Here is a 27,898-nt window from a genome sequence, read left to right on the forward strand (position 1 = left end):
TAAAGAAGCGATTGATTTCGATATAATTCATTATAAGTAAAGCTACCATTGGTTGAGTATAATGGCCGCCGAATGTTGTGTACCTATGTGTTAGGAAATAATATATTTATATATTAAACGGATAACAACAGTGAAATTCTAACTTTCTTCTGACCGAAGTGTATAAGATATGTCTGCGTCAATGTCTACTCCCCAGGTGAGTAAATTTTCAGTGAAATATTTCGTCAAAGTCCAGAAGTGTCTCCAAATCTACCATAAGAATGTTATCCCAAGCCTTACATTCTATGGGCAACTACAGAGTAGTGCAAAAAAGTATTCGGACACGTATTCTTGACGTAATTTCCATAGATTTACATGTTAATTGTTAATTTAGTGTAGCATAAATATTTTTCATGAATTTAACTTTCGTAACATCCAAGTCAAATTTTGCACATTTATCATCTTACCTTCAATTGCATAATTTCTGTTTAATTTTCCTTTGCTTATTTATCGAATGGCGACAATTTAATCAACATGTGTACAGTTCCGTGAATGCCTTGAACATGGCGGCCAATGGGATTGTGCATTGTGTAACCATACGTAAGTTGATAAATGTGATGTCATTAGTTAAATAATGGGCGGAAAATTGAACTGAAATTATGTGCGCAGAGCAGAGATGATTTCAAATTTGCCTGTCAAACTTTACAAAGATCTATCTTAAACTCACTTCATGAACATTATTTATGCTACACTGAAATAACATGTAAGTCTATGGAAATTATGTCATGTGCCCGAATACTTTTTGCACGGGTCTGTATGTAAACATGATTTAGTTCCGAGTAGTAAATGTTCCGTTTCGGACTAAATGCTGTGAAATAGAGAATGGATGACATGAATAAAAAGTCTGCACATACGGCAAATATTCCATCGAACAGGAACAAATACCGTAGGTATTCCCTTCAGAATACCTAGACAAAAGGAAGTATTAGTAATACAAGTTTTGGCTTAAGATTGCTCTCGAAACTTCGACACCCAGACTCTCTCATAGCTTACAACCCCCTTACCTGAACCAATAACTTCTGAGAGTCTTAGTAATCTTTTTAGAGGTTAAATTGTCTAGAAATTAAATTTAAGCAGCCTCACCAATGTTTAATCAAGACCAAGTTTATCAAGATGCAAGTGGCACATCTCAATTATTTTGTTAAATTATTGTTATAGATAATTTTTACCATTTGTCTAGGAGCGCTGTAATAAACAGCTTGAAAGGTCATTATTGTCAGTGTGTAAATTTTATAATAAATAGCCACACTGTTATCAGCCTCATTCAACACCACTGGCAGTAAAAGTAAAAGCAGTCAAGGAGTCATCAGTTCCCAGACACAACGTGCCATAAAACCAACCAGGCCAGAGGCATATCAAATATATATTTTTAGGAACCAAACTGTAATATGACTCATTTATTTAACCTGTTACTTTTCACAATGTCAAAAAACACATTGCAATAAGTACGATGCAAATTGCAAATGGAATCTTCGGGAAGATGATCTATATGTCTCTTCTGAAATATCGCTCCACACCTATTTAGGCACCAGCTCAGCTGATGATGAGAAGACAAAAACAGACAAAGTAACCCTTTTTGCCAGAAACCTGGCTCCTCAATGGCCATTAACCAAGGATCTTGTAGCTTTAGCCAAATTTGTCAGCATTATCATGGTTATTATGCAATATATTAGCGATAGCTGTATTAACTCCATCTAGATGTACATATCTCAGAAGTACAGATAAGCTGCGTATCTGCATAAGTTATGCAAATATTTATGTGAAAACTCAATTCTTATTAAGTCTATTGCGTACAAGTATGCTTGAATTTTTGTAAATACTCAATAAATTTGATCTTACATCCGTACACACAAAAATGTCGAATCTTAGTTTGCGTACCGATGGATAGATAAAATAACTGAGGTATACTAAGAGGTTCTATTTCAACACATGAACTTGTCAACTTGCAGTCTTTCTTATCGTTTCTCATATTACAGATCAAATATAAATAACAAACACTAATATTTAAACTTTATTGTATTTTTAAAATTGATGGAAAATGGCAAAATACCCAATTGAGTTTGAGTGAGATGGGTACAATTTATTTGGTTACTCAAAGGAAAATTAGGATACCCAATTGAGATGAACACAAGCGAGTACATAACTCAATGACCCAAAAAGTTATCTGTAGCTCTGATATCTGTATTTCATGCCTACTTTTGTAAACTCTTGTACCACTGTTGGGCATTGGACCATGTGAAAAAGACCTGTTTGTGTTGATCCTTAGGTGTTGTTCCACATCTTCTAATGAATATTTCATGCATGCATGCAGAAATAGGTTTATGATGTGTGTGTAGCCACTGTAGGGTTGTCATACAACATGGAATTATTTTATTTATCCAACATGAAGTTAAGTACTGCTCGTTAATCATGCAAGTCATAGTTCTAATGATATCCCTGGTATTTGTGGGGCCAAATTCTTGGTGCCAAATGTGTTGCCTAAATGGGATTTGAGTCACGAGCATGGTGGGATTTGAGTCATATACATGTGTATGTGGACTACTCAAGTGGCTAAAAAAAGATTATGTATGAACATATCCTAATGGAAATGTGATTTATTGATTCTGATGTTTCAGACCTCAAGTTCAGATGTCCAGGAACATATTGTACGAGTACCCAGGTTTGTGTTTATACAGTTTCATTGGTGGTTTGTCCTCTCTTGTCTACTCCTGACCAACCTCACCTGAGCAGGCTTATTGTACTTGACGTGACATTATTGATCTCCCAAAGTAGGGATGTTCACTCTTGTGAAGAGAAGTGTAATGTTTTATAAAAAATACACCATATACAAATGATAACTGGTATGTGTCTGTTATTCGTAACACTTTTAAATTTCAGAGAAAGAAAGAAGAAGTACAGCATGATGAAGATTGGGAGTGGTGTGGACCTTGACTTTGTCAAACTTCAGCAGGCACAGGTGGGGAAGATAGAGCTCTCTGATGGAAGCAAAATATGTGGTGCAACATGCATAAAGGCATATACTGCATGGAGGGGTCAAAAGCCTCTGCAGCTAAACACGTACAATCATCACAATATTACACTGTAAACTGATAGGTACAGTACAACCAGAAATTATTGAGAATTTAAGATTGTAATTTCTTTGGGTTTTTTCACTCATTACTCACGTATTAAATGTGAATATTAGCAGAACATAACTCCAGATTCAAAGACAGGTGAACAGTTAGTATTTTGTCAAGTCACCATGGCCAGCAATGCAGGGTTCCATGCGGCGGGGCATACTACTGATCAAAGAAGTTAGAAAGTCGTGGTCCATGCTATCACAATATCGGACCACCTCTTCTTTCCTTTCAGCCATATTTGTCAGATTTTTCTTTCCTTCATAAGTCCCCAAACATTTTCTATTGGATTTAGGTCAGGGCTATAGCTTGGCCAATCTAATAATGTCATATTTTGGGTCCGAAACCAGGCCTGTGAATGCTTTGAACGATGTTTTCGGTCGTTGTCCTGCTGGAAAATCCAAAAATGTTCATAGAACATGTGAGCAGATGGAAGTGAATGTCCCTTGAGAATATTTGTGTACCACTCACTGTTCATATTCCCTTCAAATACACAGAGGGGCGTTGCCCCTAACACAGATATGCCACCCCACACGTTAAATTTCGGACTGTCTAAAGGTTTTTCAGTTTATTTGGTCCAGATTTTCAGTGTATTAGGAAACAGCCACACAGAACTTTCATCTGAGAAAATCACATTGTCCCAGTTAAAACTTCTATGCTGTAAGCACCAGTTCAACCTTCGCTCCTTTTGTTCAGGTTTCATGATTGGTGATGGAATTCCTCGACTTTTCTGCCAACCCATTACATGCAGCTCAGTTCTAATTGTCTCCTTACAGACAGCCACAGTTCCTCATCAATCATATCCAGCCTTAAGTTTCCTAAACTCCTTCGTTAGTTTTTTAGAAACAAGAATACCAAGCTGCCTCCTGTCACCGAGTCAATTTTCTAGGCCTACCTGCGCCTCCCTGGTGCTCAATGCCATATCCATTTGCAATATTTTTCAAAACACGATAAACAGTGGACAAAGGGATGCCTGTTCTACTTGAAATCACTTTAGCTGATCTGATGTCCTTGTTATAATACTCTAAAATCAACTTCCTCTTCTCTAAATCATCCATACTGAGGATCACTGAAAATGTCGTCTGCTAGCAAGTTAACAAAGGGGGATAACTCTTCACCAACTAATGAAAAAAGGATTAATGGAGTTGTCTCTCTTGAATGAAACCACGCACTTGATAGCTGGTCAAGGTTGTTTATACTAGAAATCCAATTAAACATATTCCTAAAATTCTCAATAATTTCTGGTCATACTATAACTTATGCTGATGATACTAGAGAGAAATAGCACAGGGCGTTCCACAGTACTTGAGGCTCATTCTTATCTCTTGTTTTAAATATGAATCAATGTCCTTTTTTGTCAGCCTCACACAGTTATGATGCCTCTGAAAATGCACTAAATGACTAAATTTCACTTAATGAACATGATGAAGGTAGATGTTTAAAACCCCACCACAGACATGCAAGTGTCAGTCTCTTGCTGCTGAAGTTAGTTTGTGAATTAAGCTATACAAAGCAACATATCCAGTAAGTATTGATATTTGGGATTGTTGTCAAAGGTTTAATGCACCAGGCTGTGGTGCGATATCTATAATTCAGATAGTACTCGAAACACTAGTGCAGTGTATGAAATAAGACAAAAACCCAGCCAGACATCTGGGCTGGTAACTTCAAAATGGATTTAACCAGACCAGACAATCCAAAGTAAATATCTCAAATTTTAGTTACAATGAATAATTTAATGAACCTGAGACATGTATTTACTGTCTAATAATCTATTCACAACAATCATTGTCAGAGAAATCCGACTGCGCATCGATAGGTGTCACTGTTTTACTGATAATATACTAGTATGTCAACGCAGTGCTTTGAGCTTGCGATGTGATAGCTTAATGTTCAAACAGTACTTGTCAAGTCTAAATGTAACCCTCAGTTTGAGAAATACATTTTAAGGTATGGTGAATTTACTCAGATGTATGCAAAATATTATACAATATCTTTACAAGACCATTAAATTCATAAATGGAACAAAACAAGATATTGGTACATAATCTTCCCCCTTCAACATTCAATCAATATGAACAAATGCATTCTCCAGATGCACACTCTGGGGGCAGTGATGACTGCATTTCACCATTGCCACAGACCACTTTGCATATCACCTGACTTCACTCCTTGTGTGTAAAGAAACATGTCAATTCTAAAATGAGAGCAGACTGGCCAAATGCAAGGCTTTTGGTGTGCTTCTCATATTGTTTTGTGACCTAGATACCTTACTACATCTGTGATGAGCATGGCCGAATATCTCCTAATATGCCTCGCTATCAATAGAAATAATAGACAATACCTGTGGACTAAATAGCAATTGATTATTGACAAATGGTAGAAAAAATAACTTTGAGCAAAACTGCCAGTCTGAAAGAAAAATATTTCACCACACAGCACAGAGAGGTGACACATTTATTCACATGAATGTACCTGCTATACCTTGTTTTGACAGTTTGCTTTCTTGCATGCAAGGCATGCTCTGTATCTTTCACTTCAAATGACCTTTGTTGATGGATCAGAATGTAATGATGATGAGGACGTTTGCTGTTGTTGAGAACTGTGGCTAGAAGAGCTGTGTTTTTTGCTTCATGGGTGCAGGGTACACTTGCACCCTGATACATATTAATATGATCACACTATGAATTTTGGTGGTCATGTCACTCAAGGAAGACCAAGGTAGAGTACTGAGAATACTGTTTGATATGCACAAATCCCATGGTTGTTTTTCATTTAGTTACACTTTGGTCATGTTTTCCAAGTTTACTGCTCAATGTCTTTGGTAGCAACAACGTGACTGTTTCCATACCACCCAAGGGAGATGTTACTGAGATTTTATCATGAGATCTTTATGTCCCCCGCCACAACACGGTACGGGGGACTATGTATTCAGCAGCGTCCGTCTGGCCGTACGTCCAGATTCTTGTTAACACGATATCTAATGAACTGTTGTACCCAATGTTTTCATATTTGGTGGCAGCCTATATTGGAGGATTACGCAGACACCAGTCGATCTGGGTGACCTTGACTTTATCTTCAAGGTCTCCAAGACACTTTGACCACTTTTCAAACTTATGTTAATGCGATATCTCATAAAACGTTGCACATAATGTCTACAATTATGTTGACAGCCTACATTGGGTGATTACGCAGACACCAGTCATTTCAGGGTGACCTTGACCTTATTTGCAAATTGTTGTTTGGTGTCCTCTTAGTTTGTCAACTGTGGAAATGTGAACCGTACAATTACTTTTGTACTCAAGATTAGATCACATGCCTCTTTGGTTTCTCTTCAGACATCAGTGAGGATAGAGAGAGAAAACAACTTCAAGGAATTTAAGAGTGCTTATGACATTGACACCATGCCCAAGTTTGGTGCTGGCAGTGAGTTTGGTCGGGAACAGAAGGAAGAAGCACGGAGGAAGAAGTATGGGATCCGAGTGAAGAAATATAACCCAGATGATCAGCCATGGATGCTCAAGATAGGCCAGGGAAAAAATATGAAGAAGTAGGTTGTGTTAAGGTCAAAATATGAAACTGGTTTATTTGCTCGTACGCCACCCAGAACAAGGCACCTGTATTGCAACTGCATTACACCGTGTCTGACCTGATGATACTCTCAACTGATGTGCAATTGAAGAAATGAAAATATGAAACAAGAGAGTCTGACTAATTATCTGGGTCATGTTCTTTATGAATTGTGCAAAGTAACTGATTGATATAATTTTGTAGCTGCTGTGATATTGCTGGAATATTGCTAGGAGTGGCATAAAACTAAACTAACACTATAATTAAATTATTTTTGGTCAATATTATCATGTCATGTGCATTGTGTGTGAAAGTATGCCTCATGGATATGTAAAAGTATGCAGAATTTATCATTAATACAGATATTGTATTAAAACAGTTGAATGTAAACAAAGATTATATGTACCTTAGTCCATTTTTATACAATGTACATAGATAAACTCCATACATAGAGACAGAGGTTTTGTGCTGGAGGAGATGTCCTATAAACACACAAGAAGCCTGCCCTCCACTGCCAGTCACAGTTGATTGCACACGTTTTGTTGCAAGTAGACTCAGCATAACCACCATAGTGATGTATATAGTTTAGGGCACACTTAATCACAAATGTTTGCCCAAAATCAACTTTGAAAAGCTAAAATAGTCCATAAGAGATGAAAATAAATGATGGGTAGTTTTAGGCGAAGCCCCAAGATAAGGAAGAGCTGACGTAAACATCAATAATCTTTGTACATTTTAGTTGCCTCTTATCTCTAGTAGATAGTATCGTGTTGACATGCTGCATGTGTTTCACAGATACAAGGGTGTGCGGGAAGGAACGATTGCTGACAACACATCTTACTACATCTTCACAAAGTGTCCTGATGGAGCGTTTGAGGCAGTGCCAGTTGAGGAGTGGAACAATTACACCCCTCAGATCAGATACAAGTACCTCAACTCCGAAGAGGCAGAGGAAGAGTTTAGTCGGTCAGTCACCTGTACACTGTATTGTTCAGTTGGTCAGTCACCTGTACACTGTATTGTTCAGTTGGTCAGTCACCTGGACACTATGTTTAGTCAGTCACCCGGACACTGTGTGTTGTTCAGTTATTCAGTCACCTGGACACTGTGTGTTGTTTAGTGGGTCAGTCACCTGGACACTGTGTGTTGTTTAGTGGGTCAGTCACCTGGACACTGTGTGTTGTTTAGTGGGTCAGTCACCTGGACACTGTGTGTTGTTTAGTGGGTCAGTCACCTGGACACTGCATTGTTCAGTTGTTCAGTCACCTGGACCCTGTGTTGTTCAGTTATTCAGTCACCTGGACACTGTGTGTTGTTGAGTGGGTCAGTCACCTGGACACTGTGTTGTTTAGTCAGTGAGTCACCTGGACACTGTGTGTTGTTCAGTTATTCAGTCACCTGGACACTCTGTTGTTCAGTTATTCAGTCACCTGGACAGAGTGTTGTTTAGTGGGTCAGTCACCTGGACACCGTGTTGTTCAGGTGGTCAGTCATCTGGACACTCTTGTTTAGTCGGTCAGTCACCTGGACACTACGTTTAGTCAGTCACGTGGACACTGTGTGTTGTTTAGTCAGTGAGTCACCTGGACACTGTGGGTTGTTTAGTTGGTGAGTCACCTGGACACCGTGTTGTTCAGTTGGTCAGTCAACTAGTCTGTCACCTGGACACTGCATTGTTCAGTTATTCAGTCACCTGGACAGAGTGTTGTTTAGTTGGTCAGTCACATGGACACTGCATTGTTCAGTTGGTCAGTCACCTGGACACTGTGTTTAGTCTGTCACCTGGACACTGTGTTGTTCAGTTATTCAGTCACCTGTACACTGTGTTGTTCAGTCAATTAGTCTGTCACCTGGACACTGTGTTCTTAAGTTGGTCGGTCAACTAGTCTGTCACTTGGACACTGTGTTGTTCAATTGGTCAGTCAGCTAGTCTGTCACCTGTACACTGTGTTGTTCAGTTGGTCAGTCAACTAGTCTGTCACCTGGACACTGTGTTGTTTAGTCAGTCAGTCACCTGGACACTGTGTGTTGTTCAGTTATTCAGTCACCTGGACAGAGTGTTGTTTAGTGGGTCAGTCACCTGGACACCGTGTTGTTCAGGTGGTGAGTCATCTGGACACTGTGTTGTTCAGTTGGTCAGTCATCTGGACACTCTTGTTTAGTCGGTCAGTCACTTGGACACTGTGTTGTTCAGTCACCTGGACAGAGAGTTGTTCAGTTGGTCAGTCACCTGTACACTGTGTTTAGTCAGTCACCTGGACACTGTGTGTTGTTTAGTGGGTCAGTCACCTGGACACTGTGTGTTGCTTAGTTGGTCAGTCACCTGGACACTGTGTGTTGTTTAGTTGGTCAGTCACCTGGACACTGTGTGTTGTTTAGTTGGTCAGTCACATGGACACTGTGTGTTGTTTAGTCAGTGAGTCACCTGGACACTGTGTGTTGTTTAGTTGGTCAGTCACCTGGACACTGTGTTGTTTAGTTGGTCAGTCAACTCGTCTGTCACCTGGACACTGTGTTGTTCAGTTATTCAGTCACCTGGACAGAGTGTTGTTTAGTGGGTCAGTCACCTGGACAATGCATTGTTCAGTTGGTCAGTCACCTGGACGCTGTGTTTAGTCAGTCACCTGGACACTGTGTTGTTCAGTTGGTCAGTCACCTGGACACTGTGTTGTTTAGTCAGTCAGTCACCTGGACACTGTGTGTTGTTCAGTTATTCAGTCACCTGGACACTGCATTGTTCAGTTGGTCAGTCACCTGGACACTGTGTTTAGTCTGACACCTGGACACTGTGTTGTTCAGTTATTCAGTCACCTGGACACTGTGTTGTTCAGTTGGTCAGTCAACTTGTCTGTCTCTAAACAGTTAGAGTTTAGTCACATGGCTACTGTGGGTTACTTGTGATTTGTAATTTGCTGTTATTGTACAGTATCACGACTGTACTTTGTCTCAGTTGTAAAAAATATTATTGTGACTTCTGTATAAGATCAAGGTCACATGAGGTCAAAGTATCACATATGGATAAAACTTCTTGAATGTTTGTAGTAACTCTTGAGAAATCTAAGCATATTCTAGTGACATATGATTGACACTCAGTAATTAGTCCAATATGTATGATTTTGATGCATTGTTCTTTTCAGATTGTGGAACATGAACTTCAGTGTTAAAATTTGTCAAATATATACAAAGATGCAAGTGTTCAATATTCTCACCACATGTCATCATTGTGCCTTCCCTCATGGTGATTCAGTTATGAGCACAAGACATTGATGTTGCAGGAGAGACAAGACTCTGAACTACTTCAACATCATGGTGAAGAAGAGGTTACGCAATGATGCAGTGGACATGGATGACGAGGGCTCTGAGAAGATGCCCAAGGGCAGCAAGCGGAAAGGGAAGGACTTTGTGAGTATGGGTAATGTGCACATCATGGAATAGCCATGATGGGTGGAGGCCTCTCACTCCTCTCCCACATGAGCAGATTTTGGTGTCTGGTGCAATATGGCTGTTTTACACCTTGACATCTTATGCTAAGGGGTATAGTGATCAGTATGTTTCCAAGATACAGTCAGGCCGTGGTAATCCGGTCCTCGTTAATCCGAATCCACCGACTTCCGAACGCTACTCACTGGGCACCAAATCATCTCCCTATATATTGTATATAATTGACACCTTGTTAGTCCGATGATTCAGTTTCCGCCTCCGAACGCTGGTCAGTCGGAACGGATTGGACTAATTAAGTTGTAAACAGCTGAGTTAATCCAAAGGATTGAAGTTGACCGCGCTGCTGACTTGTCCACCCAAAGTGACACGTTGTTTGTTTAGCGACTCATCCCTTTGATCCCTTCATCATAAGTGATAGGGAAATTTCGATAACCACGCTGTTCGGAGAAAGACTTCAATCCAGAAATAAATGCTCGGTACCGTATAGGTAGCGATTTCTTGCTTAATATGTTCAAAATAGCATTATTTTACCCAAAACTTTCGTCTAAATCTATAAGTTTTCGTTTACGAGGATGGTATCAATTGCCGTAATATGATTGGCTGCCTTAGGTCACGTGTCTGATTTTGACCAATCACGACCCTTATAGCAGACTGTAGCGAAAAAGCGCCATTAGAAACCAATTTTTATCCGATAAAATCGCTTCTTACAACTGTGAAAATACTCTCGGCATGGGTTCAGTGATGTTGTTGATGTTCAGAGCTTTCGGACGATACCCGACATCAAACGATTCGCCTCCCATGTTATTCATACGACGCTTCGAAAACGGAGGTATTTTCTGTTGTTATGTCATGTTACCAAGCGGAAAGCCACAGATATCGGGAAATAGACGACCATACATATTATTTAAGAAATCTTTTTATAATAATTTTCTGATGACGTAAAAATGAAAATATAAAAGAAAAAGGCACGGGCATGTTATGACGCCATAGTTTTTGCTTCTTTCGTGGTTTATCTGGATGTTATAATTTCCTTCATAAACATAGGCTTCATCTATGACCTCAGTGCCTCGATAGTAAGGAAAGATATCAAGGGTAAGTAACTCGGTGCATATACTGTGGTTTCAGCAGTACGAACGTTTCACTATCCGAACGGTTTTTTTTAAAAACCAAAGTGTTCGTATTAACGAGGTCTGACTGTATTTCTAATAGTTGCTACTTTGTCGGAATTAGGTTTGACTAAGCATCAAAACCTTTTTATATGGTGAATAATTCTTTCACACATTTTGCATGAAGCAGGGAAGATAAGTCATCTCATGGTGATTCTGTTACCTTTAATCTCCAGAAACTGACAGATCAGGAAGACTGGGCTGAATTGTCAGATGATGATGAAGAGGAAGAGGAGGACAGAGAGGATGGTATGCATACTTTGTTGCTAGTTGTCATCAAAGCATAATTCACTTGGAGGTTGACTCCACAAGACCACAATGATTACCACTGCCTTGTAATGTGATGATGTAGCTGTTGAAACTGAATAATTTCATCTTAAGGTGATGCTCCAAAGAACAGGGCCAAAAAAGGCAAGGGAAAGCCAGTCCCAAAGAGGAAAAAGAATTCTAAACACAACTCTGATGATGAAGCTATTGAGGAGAGCGATGAAGGCGACTATGATGACAGGGAGGTGGATTACATGAGTGACTCAGGCAGGTGAGTAGTATCAGATGAAGGAGGGTGGTATGGTGAGTTGTATCAGATGAAGGAGGGTGGTCTGATGAGTTGTATCAGATGAAGGAGGGTGGTCTGGTGAGTTGTATCAGATGAAGGAGGGTGGTCTGGTGAGTTGTATCAGATGAAGGAGGGTGGTGTGGTGAGTTGTATCAGATGAAGGAGGGTGGTATGGTGAGTTGTATCAGATGAAGGAGGGTGGTGTGGTGAGTTGTATCAGATGAAGGAGGTGGTCTGGTGAGTTGTATCAGATGGAGGAGGGTGGTATGGTGAGTTGTATCAGATGAAGGAGGGTGGTATGGTGAGTAGTATCAGATGAAGGAGGGTGGTATGGTGAGTTGTATCAGATGAAGGAGGGTGGCCTGGTGAGTTGTATCAAATGAAGGAGGGTGGCATAGTGAGTTGTATTAGATGAAGGAGGGTGGTCTGGTGAGTTGTATCAGATGAAGGAGGGTGGTGTGGTGAGTTGTATCAGATGAAGGAGGGTGGTATGGTGAGTTGTATCAGATGAAGGAGGGTGGTAGGGTGGTATGGTGAGTTGTATCAGATGAAGGAGGGTGGCCTGGTGAGTTGTATCAGATGAAGGAGGGTGGCATAGTGAGTTGTATTAGATGAAGGAGGGTGGTCTGGTGAGTTGTATCAGATGAAGGAGGGTGGTGTGGTGAGTTGTATCAGATGAAGGAGGGTGGTATGGTGAGTTGTATCAGATGAAGGAGGGTGGATGGTGAGTTGTTTCAGATGAAGGAGGGTGGTCTGGTGAGTTGTATCAGATAAAGGAGGGTGGTATGGTGAGTAGTATCAGATGAAGGAGGGTGGTATGGTGAGTTGTATCAGATGAAGGAGGGTGGTGTGGTGAGTTGTATCAGATGAAGGTTGCATAGTGAGTTGTATCAGATGAAGGAGGGGTGTATGGTGAGTAGTATCAGATGAAGGAGGTGGTGTGGGGAGTAGTGCCAGGTGAAGGAGGTGGTGTGGGGAGTAGTATCAGATGAAGGAGGGTGGCATAGTGAGTTGTATCAGATGAAGGTGGCATAGTGAGTTGTATCAGATGAAGGAGGGTGGTATGGTGAGTGGTTCAGATGAAGGAGGGTGGTGTAGGGTGTAGTATCAGGTGAAGGAGGTGTGTGAGGAGTAGTATCAGATGAAGGAGGGTGGTTTGGTGAGTTGTATCAGACGAAGGAGGGTGGTATGGTGAGTAGTATCAGATGAAGGAGGTGGTGTGGGGAGTAGTACCAGGTGAAGGAGGTGGTGTGGGGAGTAGTATCAGATGAAGGAGGGTGGTGTGGTGAGTTGTATCAGATGAAGGTGGCATAGTGAGTTGTATCAGATGAAGGAGGGTGGTATGGTGAGTGGTTCAGATGAAGGAGGGTGGTGTAGGGTGTAGTATCAGGTGAAGGAGGTGTGTGAGGAGTAGTATCAGATGAAGGAGGGTGGTTTGGTGAGTTGTATCAGACGAAGGAGGGTGGTATGGTGAGTAGTATCAGATGAAGGAGGGTGGTGTGGGGAGTAGCATCAGATGAAGGAGGGTGGTGTGGGGAGTAGCATCAGATGAAGGAGGTGTGTGAAGATGTAGTATCAGATGAAGGAGGTGGTGTGGGGAGTAGTATCAGGTGAATGAGGGTGGTGTGGTGAGTAGTATCAGATGAAGGAGGGTGGTATGGTGAGTTGTATAAGATGAAGGAGGGTGGTGTGGAGAGTAGTATCAGATGCAGGAGGGTATGGTGAGTTGTATCAGATGAAGGGTGGTATGGTGAATTTTATCAGATGAAGGAGGGTGGTGTGGGGAGTTGTATCAGGTGAAGGAGGTGGTGTGAGGAGTAGTATCAGATGAAGGAGGGTGGCATAGTGAGTTGTATCAGATGAAGGAGGGTGGTGTGGGGAGTTGTATCAGATGAAGGAGGGTGGTGTGAGGAGTAGTATCAGATGAAGGAGGGTGGCATAGTGAGTTGTATCAGATGAAGGAGGGTGGTGTGTGGAGTTGTATCAGATGAAGGAGGGTGGTGTGTGGAGTTGTATCAGATGAAGGAGGGTGGTGTGGGAGTTGTATCAGATGCAGGAGAGGTGGTGTGGGGGAGTTGTATCAGATGAAGGAGGGTGGTGTGGGGAGTTGTATCAGATGAAGGAGGGTGGTGTGGGGAGTTGTATCAGATGAAGGAGGGTGGTGTGGGGAGTTGTATCAGATGAAGGAGGATGGTCTGGCGAGTTGTATCAGATGAAGGAGGGTGGTGTGGGGAGTTGTATCAGATGAAGGAGGGTGGTGTGGGGAGTTGTATCAGATGGAGGGTGGTGTTGGGAGTAGTATCAGATGAAGGAGGGTGGTGTGGGAGTAGTATCAGATGAAGGAGGGTGGTGTGGGGAGTTGTATCAGATGAAGGAGGGGTATGGTATGGTGAGTTGTATCAGATGAAGGAGGGTGGTGTGGGGAGTTGTATCAGATGATGAAGGAGGGTGGTGTGGGGAGTTGTATCAGATGAAGGAGGGTGGTTTGGGGAGTAGTATCAGATGAAGGAGGGTGGTGTGGGGAGTTGTATCAGATTAAGGAGGGTGGTATGGTGAGTTGTATCAGATGAAGGAGGGTGGTGTGGGGAGTTGTATCAGATGAAGGAAGGTGGTGTGGGGAGTTGTATCAGATGAAGGAGGGTGGTGTGGGGAGTTGTATCAGATGAAGGAGGGTGGTGTGGGGAGTTGTATCAGATGAAGGAGGGTGGTGTGGGGAGTTGTATCAGATGAAGGAGGTGGTGTGAGGAGTTGTATCAGATGAAGGAGGGTGGCATAGTGAGTTGTATCAGATGAAGGAGGGTGGCATAGTGAGTTGTATCAGATGGAGGATGGTGGTGTGGGGAGTTGTATCAGATGAAGGAGGGTGGTGTGGGGAGTAGTATCAGAATAAGGTGAGTGGTGAGTGATGAAGATGGTGGTTAGTGGTATCAGATGAAGGAGGATGGTGAGTGATGGTTATGTCTGTATTTCAGTGAGTCTGAGGTGGAGGACAAGGAGAAGGGAGACAAATATGAGGAGAAGGGAGTGGATGAGGAGGCAGGCTTGAGGAAACTCATTGACTCAGGCGAAGAAGATGAAGAGGAAGAAGAGAACAAGGAAGAAGAGAATGATGATGAGAAGGAGAAAGATAGCAAGGCCAAAAAGACTGGTAAGTGGAGTTATCGGATGAATTATGCAGTTATTGAGAATGAGTAGACTAATCAGCTAAATGTGTTGTGAACAAGGAACAAATCTTTTCAAGTTAGTTGTTCCTGTTCCTTCCAACAGGATGACTTCCTGTTGTTATGTATGTGTATTTATGTGGCAGGTTCTGATAGCGACAGTAGCAGCTCCAGCTCTGACAGCGACTCTGATATAGAGAAGGACGACAAGCTCTCCTCAGCTCTGTTCATGCAGGTCAGCTCCCTCATTCTGCAGCTCATATGAGCAGCTTTTACACAAAGAAAAACTTAAAAAAACTCACATGGTAGTTCCTGTTCCTCAATTATGTTCTCTTATCACAGAGAGCAAGGAAAGTAGTCATAGTGATCTTCAGCAGAGAAAACATTGCCTCTGAGTTTCCCCATGTAGCAATAATATGCTTCTGTGGTTATAACAATGCATAGTCTTAACAAATACCCTGTGTCTTTTCAATGAGTTGAGTAAGGTGTGTCAACTGGTGGCTGGTGTGCCTATCGTTGCCTTTCTACCAACCACAGGTTCATCCAGTACACTCGACCATTTGGAGGCTATATTGGGGGAACTTAATGTTACCCTGCTTTCTGAAACATACATAAATATATATACACCTTGTTACACCTGGTATTCTGAATACATCTCTATATGTTTTAGTAACATCGACTGATTCAGATTATTAAACTGCTTTTTCTCGGCAGGAATAATTACGAAGGTGTCGTATTGTTGTAATGTTTTACAATGACATGCTTCTGATTTTGTATATTTACTTGTAAATTTCAGAAAGGCTCTGAGAAGAAAAAAGGTGATAAAACAGCATCTCCAAAACCCGATGAAAGAGGTACATAATCTTGTGTATCATGAGTGCTACAAATAGGCAACTATTAGTACCTTGTGTTTATTCTGTAACTTCTACATTTATGATGAAAACTAAGTGGACGTGTAAGTGTTGATTGAGTGGGTAGAACTAGATATGGTGATTGTACATAAAGAATACAAGCACTGGGGTTGTAGTGGACTACATGTGTTGGTAACGTGTTGTAGGAGTGAAAAGGAAGATGGATGGAGAGTCGTCATCAGTGAAGAAGTCCCGGACAGACAGTCCCCTCACAACACAGGGCAGTGGAGGATCTAGGCAAGTATAAACCCTGCAGAACCAAGGACAGTCTTTCACCACCTGTAGTTCACTGTGGCACAGCAGCCAACATTTCTACACCACTAATGATGACAACTGGCCTTGACAAACTCTCCAGTTATATGTCATTTAGTTTGATATTTCCTTGTGAATTAGACATTGAAATACATAGCTAAGCCTTTCACACCAGCCGGTTCCAAATCATTTCACAGCAGTGGGCTTTGATGAGCAATACTGATCTCACAAATTGTTCTTGCTTTTCACTTTCATAAGAAATATTGAATTTACATAGAACTGATTTAAAATCTTAATACCCTAGGCAGAAGGGTAGTCGAGCAGTTAGATGTCATGCTGAACACACATTTTCCATTCCTCACATACTTACACTGCTGATTGCTATTATGAGAACCAGCCGTATGTAGTTGAAATGCCAGCTTCACTCTGATTATGGTGTTCGGTTTGTTCACATCTTGCACATGTAGGTTTTTTCTAAGTGGAAAACACCTGTCTTTTGACTCTTAATTTGTGCCTGTTAATTTTTACAAATTTTGCTACATATTGATATGTTATACTCTGCCATTTGACATACCGGTACAATCTAATGTTCTTTGTCATCTTTGTTTCTAGTGAGGGTATAACAGAAGATGCCATTCGTCGGTACCTCATGCGGAAACCTATGACAACCAAAGATTTGCTCCAGAAGTTCCGGTCTAAGAAACTCAATATGACAAATGAACAGATGACCCACACTATTGCCCAGCTGCTTAAAAAGATCAACCCTGACAAGAAAATCATCAACAAAGTCATGTACCTGTCTATAAAATCTGACTGAGAGTTGGTAGTGTGGCATTACTGGAGCCATGCTGATTTGGCAATACTGGATCTGTGCTGGTCTGGCATTAATTAAGTTGTGCTGGTCCGGCATTACTGGATCCATGATGGATTCGCATTACTGGAGTTGTGCTGGTTCGGCATTATTGGAGACATGCTGGATAGGCATTACTGGAGTTATTCTGGTCCTGCATTACTGGTTGTGCTGTTTAACCTAATGAGTTAGTTCAGCAACTCAGTGGTGGTGATGTCACAGTCAGATCTTCAATCATCTGTGACAAAGCACAGGTGTTACCAGCATCGGAGAGTGGTGAAAAGAGAACCGCAGTACTAAGCGTGTTTAACAGGAAGACTGGTCACTTGTCTGTTCCCAAGCAGCAGGACAGTTTGCGAGTGTTTTAACACTGCCCATGTACATATGTAAATAAAACTTTATATTCCTAACAATGATGTTTCAGTAACAAGATGATGAATTTTGACTACTGAAAATAATTCTACATTAGGAATCTGATATGCTTTCATGGAATTTATTAAATTGCCTAGACAAGCACAAGTCTGCAAATTCAGTAGTGATAAACCCCAAAAGTACCCATCGACAACCTGACCTGTGCATGCAATGTTACATGAAAGAATAGCTTTTATAAAGACTTGCTTGGTATATAGCAGGGATAAGCACACCACCATAGAATGAGTCAAAATCAAATTTGTCATGGAAAGTATAGAACTTCTAAACCTCCCTTATAAGAGAGGCACCAGTTGACAGCCTAATCTGTGTACACAATGCCTTACAGAAAAACAAAAATACAGATAAAGCTGTTTAGTATTATATCTAAAAGATAGGTCTAGATCAAAGGATGGAAAAACACTTATCAAATGCTCACAGGGATGTCTGTTAACTTATAAAACACCTTAACAGTTAGGTCAGGGAGAATAGGTGCTATAGTTTTCACTCTGAAGAAGACCTGGGATATCAAGGTACACCATTGGAGGAAAACGTACCTTGTACCCCAGATTCTATCAATACCTAGGAGGGAAACTCCAAGAGCAATCGGTTGATTGAAATTGTACCTGTGATTGTGGCTCTATGCTGCCTTTAGTGTAACAAGCTGTCACAAGATCTAATCAAGACACGATACCAAATACCATACAGAACTGCCTACTCTGTCTCTGAAGCTCAAATATTGTGGTTAAATGTGTACATGAAAACTTGCTCGAGTGTAATTATGGATTTGTGTAAACTTGGTCTTGTTGCTATATGGCTGAAACAATGCTGATGCAACGTTAAATTTTAACTCGCTCACTCTTGTAGCCCAGTAAGGACCTGTGCATGTGTCCTGACAGTGACCAGCCATTGTAAGTTGTTCATTCTCTCACCAATCTAATTCACAGGGAACTTGGAATACGGAACAGTCTCTTTTATGTTCTTTTCAAAGGCAGTACTCATTTCCTCCTGATGTATCTTCAGCCAGGTGTTGAATCAGACTATAGATTGTCCACCAGGCTACACAGAAATAAGACTTGCACACCTGATGTGTGCTTCCATGATGTCACTCCTGACAGGTACAAACTACCTTCACAAACAAACACCTGTTGATTGTAATGAGTACTTTAGAGTACAGCCAGTATAAATGTTGTGTAATCACACAATACCTTGATGACCCTTTTTATTGTTTGTAGCTGCTGGGATTGAGCTATTTACGCATCAATTTCATGACAAATACCAAAATGACTCCACGTGATAAACAAGGCATGGTTGTTTGGTATTCTACAAATAGCTTGCATGGACAAAGGATCCAGTACTTAAGATACTTCGGTAAGAGTTTCTTAACACACCCTACTGTTCTTGGGCTGATGTGAACTTCAACGGTGAAGGGACAAACATATTAACAATACAGTAACAAAGAACCCATGTTATTCACTTAGGAAATAAAGTTCGCTCTACCCCAATGTGTTTTGTAATAAAGTATAGTTTTGCCCTGAACTATTATGCCTTCTGTTATTAATTAAAGCATGATGACGGTAGTCCGAGTGCTTTGATGTTATAATAGTTCAGGGCAAAACTATACTTTATTACAAAACACATTGGGGTAGAGCGAACTTTACATCTTTTCTAAGATGCTAAATTTAATACTTTCTAAGGATAATTACGATTAATTTAAGGCAGAAAACAAACGACGGTGTCGGTGACCTAAATTAAGGATCCTCGCACAGGGCTAACTGGTGCGCTGTTCTATTGATGTGTCTGCCCCCTACGTTAAGACGAACGGTACCAGAAAAAAGGAAATGATAACAGTTTGATGACGGTTTACGTTCGGATTAAACATCTTCTCTGAATTATTTTAATTACATCTGTCATTAACGTAAACCATATGGGGCAATATGATCGTCGCATTTCTACTACCAACGTATGTTTAGATCAGTACATCCAGATGAAGCTGAGTAGTCAAGCGATATTCCACGATTGCATTGTGGGAATGTAAACATTGCGAACGGTACCGTGTCGCTGAAAACTTGTGAGTCGAATTGACACATTTTAACCGTCGTGAAACATATACGTAATGTTTCCACCAGTGATGTTAGCTGCGTGAAGCAACTGCAAACCAAGAAACGGGATGCAACGGAGTAGTTTACTGTAGGAGGCTATACGAGGCGATGACAACTGACATGAATCGTGACGTTGCTTACATTGTGACGTAATGTAAAATAATTCGATTACGAGGGGCACACTAGAATGGCGCGGTGACGGGAAAACGTCATTCAATTGTTACATCATCAAAAAACTATACCTTTATTGTCTGATAATGTATTTTTTTTCCGATTGTTCTAACCGCTAGGCATCTTAGAAATAGTGTCATTCGTGTTTCAGGGGGATGTGCACGTTGCCCCCTTGAAGTCTGAATGCTACTTTAATTCACATGAACAGGCTAACGGATAGTGTTGAACTTCCTTGGTAGCAGTCCAAGACATTGTCTGTTCTGTCATCTGCTCCCCCTCATTCCCAGAAATGACCCTACTTTCCTCTGACACATCAGTGACAACTGCATTGAACACTGCATATGCATGCACGATATGCAAATATCCAGAAAGACAACACAAGAGAAATTAAACCTGACATTTACTTTACAATGCATGATACATTATTTTGCCACAGCGGTTGATGGGGCAGCAGCTCCCTTCCTTCTGGGCTTGGGAGTTGTTCCTTCACGGAATCCATTCCTGAAAAAAAAACCCGAAAAGGGTAAAGCAATTATGAATTTCACAACAATAATTGATCTTTTTCCTTGGACAAAACCAGAAAAGAATAAATGTGTTAATTTTTCATCTGGAGAAAACACATTTAGTCATCCTTAACAAAATGTTCTACAAACAATCCTTCATGTAATACTATAATATAGCGCAATGAAATATTTCCAAATCTTTTCATTGGTCTGTACTGAGTGAGACAAGCAATCACCACGTCAACACTACTGAATGGGTACCTCATTAGGATGAGAGAGCCACAATAACTTGGTGCGCCTAGTGGCCTAATTGTATACTCCCCAGGGTGTTGAGATTGATAATACGATGTGCCGTTGAGATTGACATCCAATGATTGACGCCTTGAGCATGCACTAGTTGCCTGGATATGTGCGCTATATAAATATCCTATTGTATTGTATGATTAGCTGCCAGAATAACAGTGGTTGATCACATGAACAACAATTAGCACATGATGTCAAGGTATAACATATACTGAACAAAATAAAGTTAAGAAACATGAACATTTTTGGAGACATTTAACGAAATTATGTGCATGTTCTTCACTGTAAAGAAATATTCCCCCAAACTGTCATGAATCTTACGTACATTTTGAACAACATATGCTATCATGCCCAGTTACTCTGGCTACTGATATGATATACAGTCAGCTCTCGTTAATCCGACACTCATTAATCCGACAATCACGTTAATCCGACAACAAATTAGGGAACCATTTAAAACAGTGATAATTACTCTCGTTAATCCGACATTCTCGCATTCCAACTCCGACACACCAATCTAGTAGCTGATTATTGTAAATACATTGTAAAAACACTCGTTAATCCGACAATCAACACAGCCGGTCGGATGATCTGACCGTATACAAACAATCACACGCGAGTGGTAATTAGCGTGTGCCTTACTGGCTGCTTGACACCAGCGTCAGTGAACACAGGATAATTAATTGAGACGATTTAATCAAGAAATAACAGTAGAGCGAGCTGTATAAAATGTTTACAACCGACATGAGTTTTCATCACACCCATTGGGCTAATTTTGCTCGAGTCACTGTGCAAGGTAAGCAGTTTCTACCAACAACAAATCATGCACACTTGTCTCGGAATACCTTTTCCTAGCTGATACACATTGAGACACTAAATCCCCACCTGAATCTCCTGAAGACAATCTTGAGATGCCTCATCCTGCCAGTGCCAGTTGTCCTCCTCCTCTTGGACTTAATGCTCCAGTTAACTGTAACATACCACTGGTTGTCATAGCAACAGGCAGAAACAAATATGGCCATAAACAGTACTTACTCCAAGCTAATTAAAACATGCTTATTAACTTCAGTATTAAAGACAAAAATAATTACGCAATCAACAACTATTTGACAAATATTCAAGGTTTGGACAAAGCTAATTCTCTAACTTTTTTATTGTAAATTTAGGTAAGAGTTTCTTACGTACCCCCAACTATTTTTTTTTTTTTAAAAATACAAAGAAAAGATATACAAGTAATGAAATCATAAAATAGGCAGGGGGTATGTAAGGAACTCTTTCATAAATCTATTCAGGTAGGTGCGGAGAGACATTTTACTCCTTCAATGAAGTTAATTAAATGTTCGACATCACTGGAACAACGTGTTCTAACACCATACAGCAATATGGTGATAATACTTAAATATGCATCAGTACAACTGTATTTGCAAACGTTATACTTAAGCAGGATTCTATAACTGGAGAAACAATGGCCTACTTTCTGAAAGTGTCATATGCATTCTCACATTTTTTACTGAACTCACAAAATATTTGTTCATTCAATGAGATCTACCCTGTGATTATCCTGTCTCATGACCTTTTCACTTAGAACTTACACGTCCTTTTCCTGGCGGCAGGGTAACCACATGATGCACAGGTTTTCTTCTGGATATGATAACCACGGCGCCCACACCTGCGGCAGTGTGTGTGGGTCTTGTTATGCCGCTTACCAAAGCTGGATGTACCTTTGGTCTACAATCAAAGAGGTAATGAATTTTTTAACAACAGTTCTGTAGAAAATGACAGCCATCAAAACGAGTGTATGCATATTTGAATTTAAACATATCAATAGCAACAGCATACACTGTATCAATAACATACATAAAAAACTGATCTTTTCTCAAGTGATTGATTATATATAACATATTTGACTGAAGATATGTCGAGGTCTTAACATGATACTTAAAATATGTGTTGGCACACATAAGCCAGACCACCAACCTACAAACATCATCCCATAATCAGTCATCAGAAATGGAATACCATCAACAAATCTGTATTGAATTATGAAAGTCAATTCTGTTACTACATTATCTCTTACAAAAAACATAATAAACAGTGTTCATTGTATCTGTATACTGTTTGTAATTTATTTGAATATATTTTATGTCCAAAATTCATTCTAAAATGTTCACAATCAATTTATAGCAAGTTATATGTTCAACTGAAAGGTATGTATCCAGGTAGTACGTTTGCAAGTTGACTGACTGAGTGAGTTTTGGTTTTACACCGGTTTTAGCAATATTCCAGCAACATCACGGCGGGGGAAACCAGAACTGGGCTACACACATTGTACCCATGTGGGGATTCGAACCCGGGTCTTCGGCGTGACGAGCCAACGCTTTAACCACAAAAAACCCCACCGCAAGTTGACTAACAGGCCTACTGTTGATGCAATTCGAACATATCTAAATTCCCAAACTCTGCATCCTTTCCTTGGCAGTGAATTTCCTCCATACACAACAGATGAAATGGACAAATGATTACTGCCAAAACGTTATTTCCTGGAAAGGACACAAGCATTGGACATGCGTCAAATCATAATCTTGTCGAAAACCTTTGGATGTGACTGAATATGTCGGAGGAATGTACGTAAACCTAACCCATCTGAGATATTATTTGCTGTGCAAAACTCACATATATACATGGGACATTAATACGTATTGTTGTGAAGAAACTTCATCGAATACCACACTGTGTATAGCCGCTTCCTTCGGTAATGTACAGAGTTCACCGTGGTTTTCACGTGTATATGGTGAAATACAAACTGTATTTTCAACAACTGTAGACCTTCCCACTCGGGAATATGTATATAGTTGAACACTTGTGACTTTACTCTAATGAAATACCCGATTTCATAAATTATGTCTTATGTGGAAAACGTGATGTTCATGGATTTAGTAGTTGCCCCAGTTCACAAACCCACCATTTTCTATCCAGCGGAAGTGAGAGAACGAGCTCAGTCTCGTTCTGATTGTAAGCCGGATGTTTTGATATTTGTATCACATGATCGTCATGTGATTACTTTATGCAGCGGTCAGTCAGTCAGTCACGAGAAGCCGAGCAGAAAACAAAAATGTTTACTTAGATGCAAAGCAAAACTCTCCAGCCTCAATAAAATCAACAAATCTTTTGCGGAACCAGTTATAACAACGGGGCCTAACAACGCTGTAAATGGACACACACACACCCAACCGCATGTATGTCTTTTGTGTACAGAGAATACTTGCTGTTTGAGTGTACAAAATGTTAAAATACATCACCGAATACCGATGCATATATTAAGATTTGTGTTTAGATTCATATTTCGAATATATACATTCACATAAGTATATATGTATGGATGACCGACATCTCGAGAGCAAGGTATATCTGTTTTTATTACCCTTAAGCAGGAGTGATTATTTTAGTTTCGTATCACTGGGATGTGTTATATAATTAAATACTGTCAATAGCCAAAATATACGAAACCATGTAGGCGGATTTGCCAGGGTGCACGAACCGTACACCCCGTCAAATCTGTCACGTGACACACAACAATGTACCACTGTTACACATAAAATGTGACTGTTGACTGTTTGATTAGACATACAATATGAAGTTTGTTATTTTCTATTGAATGTTGGTTTTTAAAGATTAGCTAAATAAAGACAACTTAAGGGTAATAAATTCGTCACATAAATTCGACACCCATTCACATTAACGCATGCACACACACACACACACACACACACAGTCACACACAGTGACTTTAAAACCCTGTAAGAACCCTGTACTGTACACGCATATAACCCTTGAGCCCTGTACTGTACACGTATATCACCCTGTAAGAGCCCTGTACTGTGCACCTATATACCCCCATAAGAACCCTGTACTGCACGAGCATATAACCCTGCCCTTATAACCCTGTAAGAGCCCTGTACTATACACCTATATACCCTCATAAGAGCCCTGCACTGTACACGCATATAATCCTGCCCTTATAACGCTGTAGGAGTCCTGTACTGTACACCTATATACCCCTCTAAGAGCCTTGTACTGTACACGTATATAACCCTGCCCTTATAACGCTGTAAGAGTCCTGTACTGTACACCTATATACCCCTCTAAGAGCCTTGTACTGTACACGTATATAACCCTGCCCTTATAACCCTGTAAGAGTGCTGTACTGTTCACGCATATAACCATGCCCTTATAACGCCGTAAGAGTCCTGTACTGTACACCTATATACCCCCATAAGAACCCTGTACTGCACACGCATATAACCCTGCCCTTATAACCCTGTAAGAGCCCTGTACTATATACCTATATACCCCTCTGTAAGACCCTGTACTGTACACGTATATAACCCTGCCCTTATAACCCTGTAAGAGCCCTGTACTGTACACGTATATAACCCTGCCCTTATAACGCTGTAGGAGTCCTGTACTGTACACCTATATACCCCTCTAAGAGCCTTGTACTGTACACGTATATAACCCTGCCCTTATAACGCTGTAAGAGTCCTGTACACCTATATACCCCTCTAAGAGCCTTGTACACGTAGAGTCTTATAACTGTACTGTACACCTATATACCCCTCTAAGAGCCTTGTACTGTACACGTATATAACCCTGCCCTTATAACGCTGTAAGAGCCTTGTACTGTACACGTATATAACCCTGCCCTTATAACGCTGAAGGAGTCCTGTACTGTACACCTATATACCCCTCTAAGAGCCTTGTACTGTACACGTATATAACCCTGCCCTTATAACGCTGTAGGAGTCCTGTACTGTACACCTATATACCCCTCTAAGAGCCTTGTACTGTACACGTATATAACCCTGCCCTTATACCCCTCTAAGAGCCCTGCTGTAGAGACCCTGTTACTGTACACCTATATACCCTGCCCTTAAGAGCCTTGCTGTACTGTACACACGTATATAACCCCTTATAACGCCCTTATAACCCTGCCCTTATAACGCTGTAAGAGTCCTGTACTGTACACCTATATACCCCTCTAAGAGCCTTGTACCTGTATATAACCCTGCCCTTATAACGCTGAGTCCTGTACTGTACTGTACCTATATACCCTCTAAAGCTGTAGGAGTCTTGTACTGTACACACCTATATACCCCTTAAGAGCCTTGTACTGTACACGTATATAACCCTGCCCTTATAACGCTGTAGGAGTCCTGTACTGTACACCTATATACCCTCTAAGAGCCCCTGTACACGTATATAACCCTGCCCTTATAAGAGTCCTGTACTGTACACCTATATACCCCTCTAAGAGCCTTGTACTGTACACGTATATAACCCTGCCCTTATAACCCCTGTACACCTTGTACTGTACACGTATATAACCCCCCTAAGAGCCTCCCTGTACTGTACACGTATATAACCCTGCCCTTATAACGCTGTAGGAGTCCTGTACTGTACACCTATATACCCCTCTAAGAGCCTTGTACTGTACACGTATATAACCCTGCCCTTATAACGCTGTAAGAGTCCTGTACTGTACACCTATATACCCCTCTAAGAGCCTTGTACTGTACGTATATACCCTGCCCTATAACGCTGTAGGAGTCCTGTACTGACATATATAACCCTGCACCTATATACCCCCTAAGAGCCTTGTACTGTACACGTATATAACCCTATACCCTCTAAGAGCCTTGTACTGTACACGTATATAACCCCCTTATAACCCTCTAAGAGCCTTGTAGCCTTGTGTACACCCTATATACCCCTCTAAGAGCCTTGTACTGTACACGTATATAACCCTTATATACCCTGCCCTTATAACGCTAAGCCCTTATAACCTGTAGGAGTCCTGTACTGTACACCTATATACCCCCTGTACTGTACCTACATATACCTAAGAGCCTTGTACTGTACACGTATATAACCCTGCCCTTATAACGCTGTAAGGGTCCTGTACTGTACACCTATATACCCCTCTAAGAGCCTTGTACTGTACACCTATATACCCCTCTAAGAGCCTTGTACTGTACACGTATATAACCCTGCCCTTATTACCCCGTAAGAGCCTTGTACTGAAGATACTTTCTGGGTCAAACCAGTCGGTAACTTTCTCTGTCAGCTTAGGCCTTGTTCATAATACTGACCGAGCATTTCGACAGTAGATTATACACCTTAACTTGTATTGTACTTTATACACAAGTTCATGATGTATATTTGCATTAATTTGTGTATTCAGTTGTATATTGACAATGTTTAAATATTTATGTGAATAGTCCAAGCATATATGGTCCAATCATTGCGGCATTTCACATTTTAAACATGGTCTGTAAGTTTGTAAATAGTTTAGGGCGTGGGGATTATAGATGTCCCGTGAAGTGGTCCGCTGCAGGGGCGGATCCAGGATTTTGGAGAAGTGTGTGTGTGTGTGTTTGCGTGCGTGCGTGCGTGCGCACACAAAGTATAAAGGTTAGGGCAAATGCTCCTCAGCGGAATTGAGTTTTCGGGAGAGAGAGGGGTGGGGTGGAGGTTGGGGTTGCGAACCCTTCCTCTGTATCCGCCCCTGCGCTGATGGTCTCACACCTTTACTACATGATACATGAATATGCTTTAAAGCTAACAGTAATGTGTGATTGTGTACTTTTCCAAACTCAGTGGGAAATTTACAACATGACAACGAGGGACTACTGGTTCAGTTGGTGTTCCCCGTCTCCCCAGAAGCCGATAGTAATGTAAAGAGCGTTACGGTTTGTTTGCGCCCTCAATGGTGGTAGCTCAGGGTGTTCGACGGAAGACAACAGAGGACATCAATAATATGTATTGTTTTGGGGGAAAAATGGCCCAAATGGTACTGGGTGGCCTGTGTTCGGGGTGTAGAGACCTGCTGTCATTTACACGTGATGGGTTGTGATAACAGGGGGTACACAGAGTGTTTGCTGAATGCATTAAACAAAGAAGATAGAATTTCGGTGCACCTTGGACTCATCAAAACAATGATGACTTTTGAATGTATGAAGTTTTAAAGAAAATGATTGAAATGGTTTGCACTACAACGATAACATCACATCCAATGTGAAATTAGAATCTGTATTTACATGAAGATTTACAAAGAGAACAAATAACATCATTAAGGATTGGAAAGACACATATACCTGGTGCGCCTAAATGGCTGCAAGAGATGTATGATCTCCAGGGAGTTGAGATTGACATCCTATGATCGAAGGAAAACAAAGCGCCTTGGAGCAGCTGAGTTGGATATTGGCGCTATACAAATATTAGTATGTATGTATTAATCATTTTACACATGTTGGGAAAATGTGATCATATTTATGAATGAGATTCAAATG

General features: G+C 40.8%; 2 protein-coding genes across 2 annotated transcripts; one reads left to right on the top strand and one right to left on the bottom strand.

Annotated features, from left to right (window-relative positions):
• The first annotated feature begins 39 nt into the window (after positions 1-39).
• LOC124286085 (general transcription factor IIF subunit 1-like) lies at positions 40-17,472 on the top strand. Its single transcript, XM_046722413.1, has 13 exons — positions 40-196; positions 2,655-2,698; positions 2,917-2,995; positions 6,494-6,705; positions 7,521-7,691; positions 10,001-10,127; positions 11,509-11,581; positions 11,714-11,870; positions 14,861-15,036; positions 15,196-15,284; positions 15,846-15,903; positions 16,107-16,197; positions 16,825-17,472. Exons 1-13 carry the CDS (start codon positions 170-172, stop codon positions 17,027-17,029), a joined length of 1,509 nt encoding a protein of 502 aa, XP_046578369.1. The 5' UTR covers positions 40-169; the 3' UTR covers positions 17,030-17,472.
• Positions 17,473-20,130: 2,658 nt separating this feature from the next.
• On the bottom strand, positions 20,131-23,633 carry LOC124286106 (60S ribosomal protein L37-like). Its single transcript, XM_046722446.1, has 4 exons — positions 23,512-23,633; positions 22,142-22,277; positions 21,435-21,519; positions 20,131-20,244 (listed from the first exon to the last, which is right to left on the bottom strand). Exons 1-4 carry the CDS (start codon positions 23,512-23,514, stop codon positions 20,166-20,168), a joined length of 303 nt encoding a protein of 100 aa, XP_046578402.1. The 5' UTR covers positions 23,515-23,633; the 3' UTR covers positions 20,131-20,165.
• Positions 23,634-27,898: the final 4,265 nt, after the last annotated feature.

The sequence above is a fragment of the Haliotis rubra genome, unplaced genomic scaffold, assembly GCF_003918875.1.
Source record: "Haliotis rubra isolate DU_JTF1 unplaced genomic scaffold, ASM391887v1 Scf110, whole genome shotgun sequence".
In the NCBI taxonomy this organism is placed as follows: domain Eukaryota; kingdom Metazoa; phylum Mollusca; class Gastropoda; order Lepetellida; family Haliotidae; genus Haliotis; species Haliotis rubra.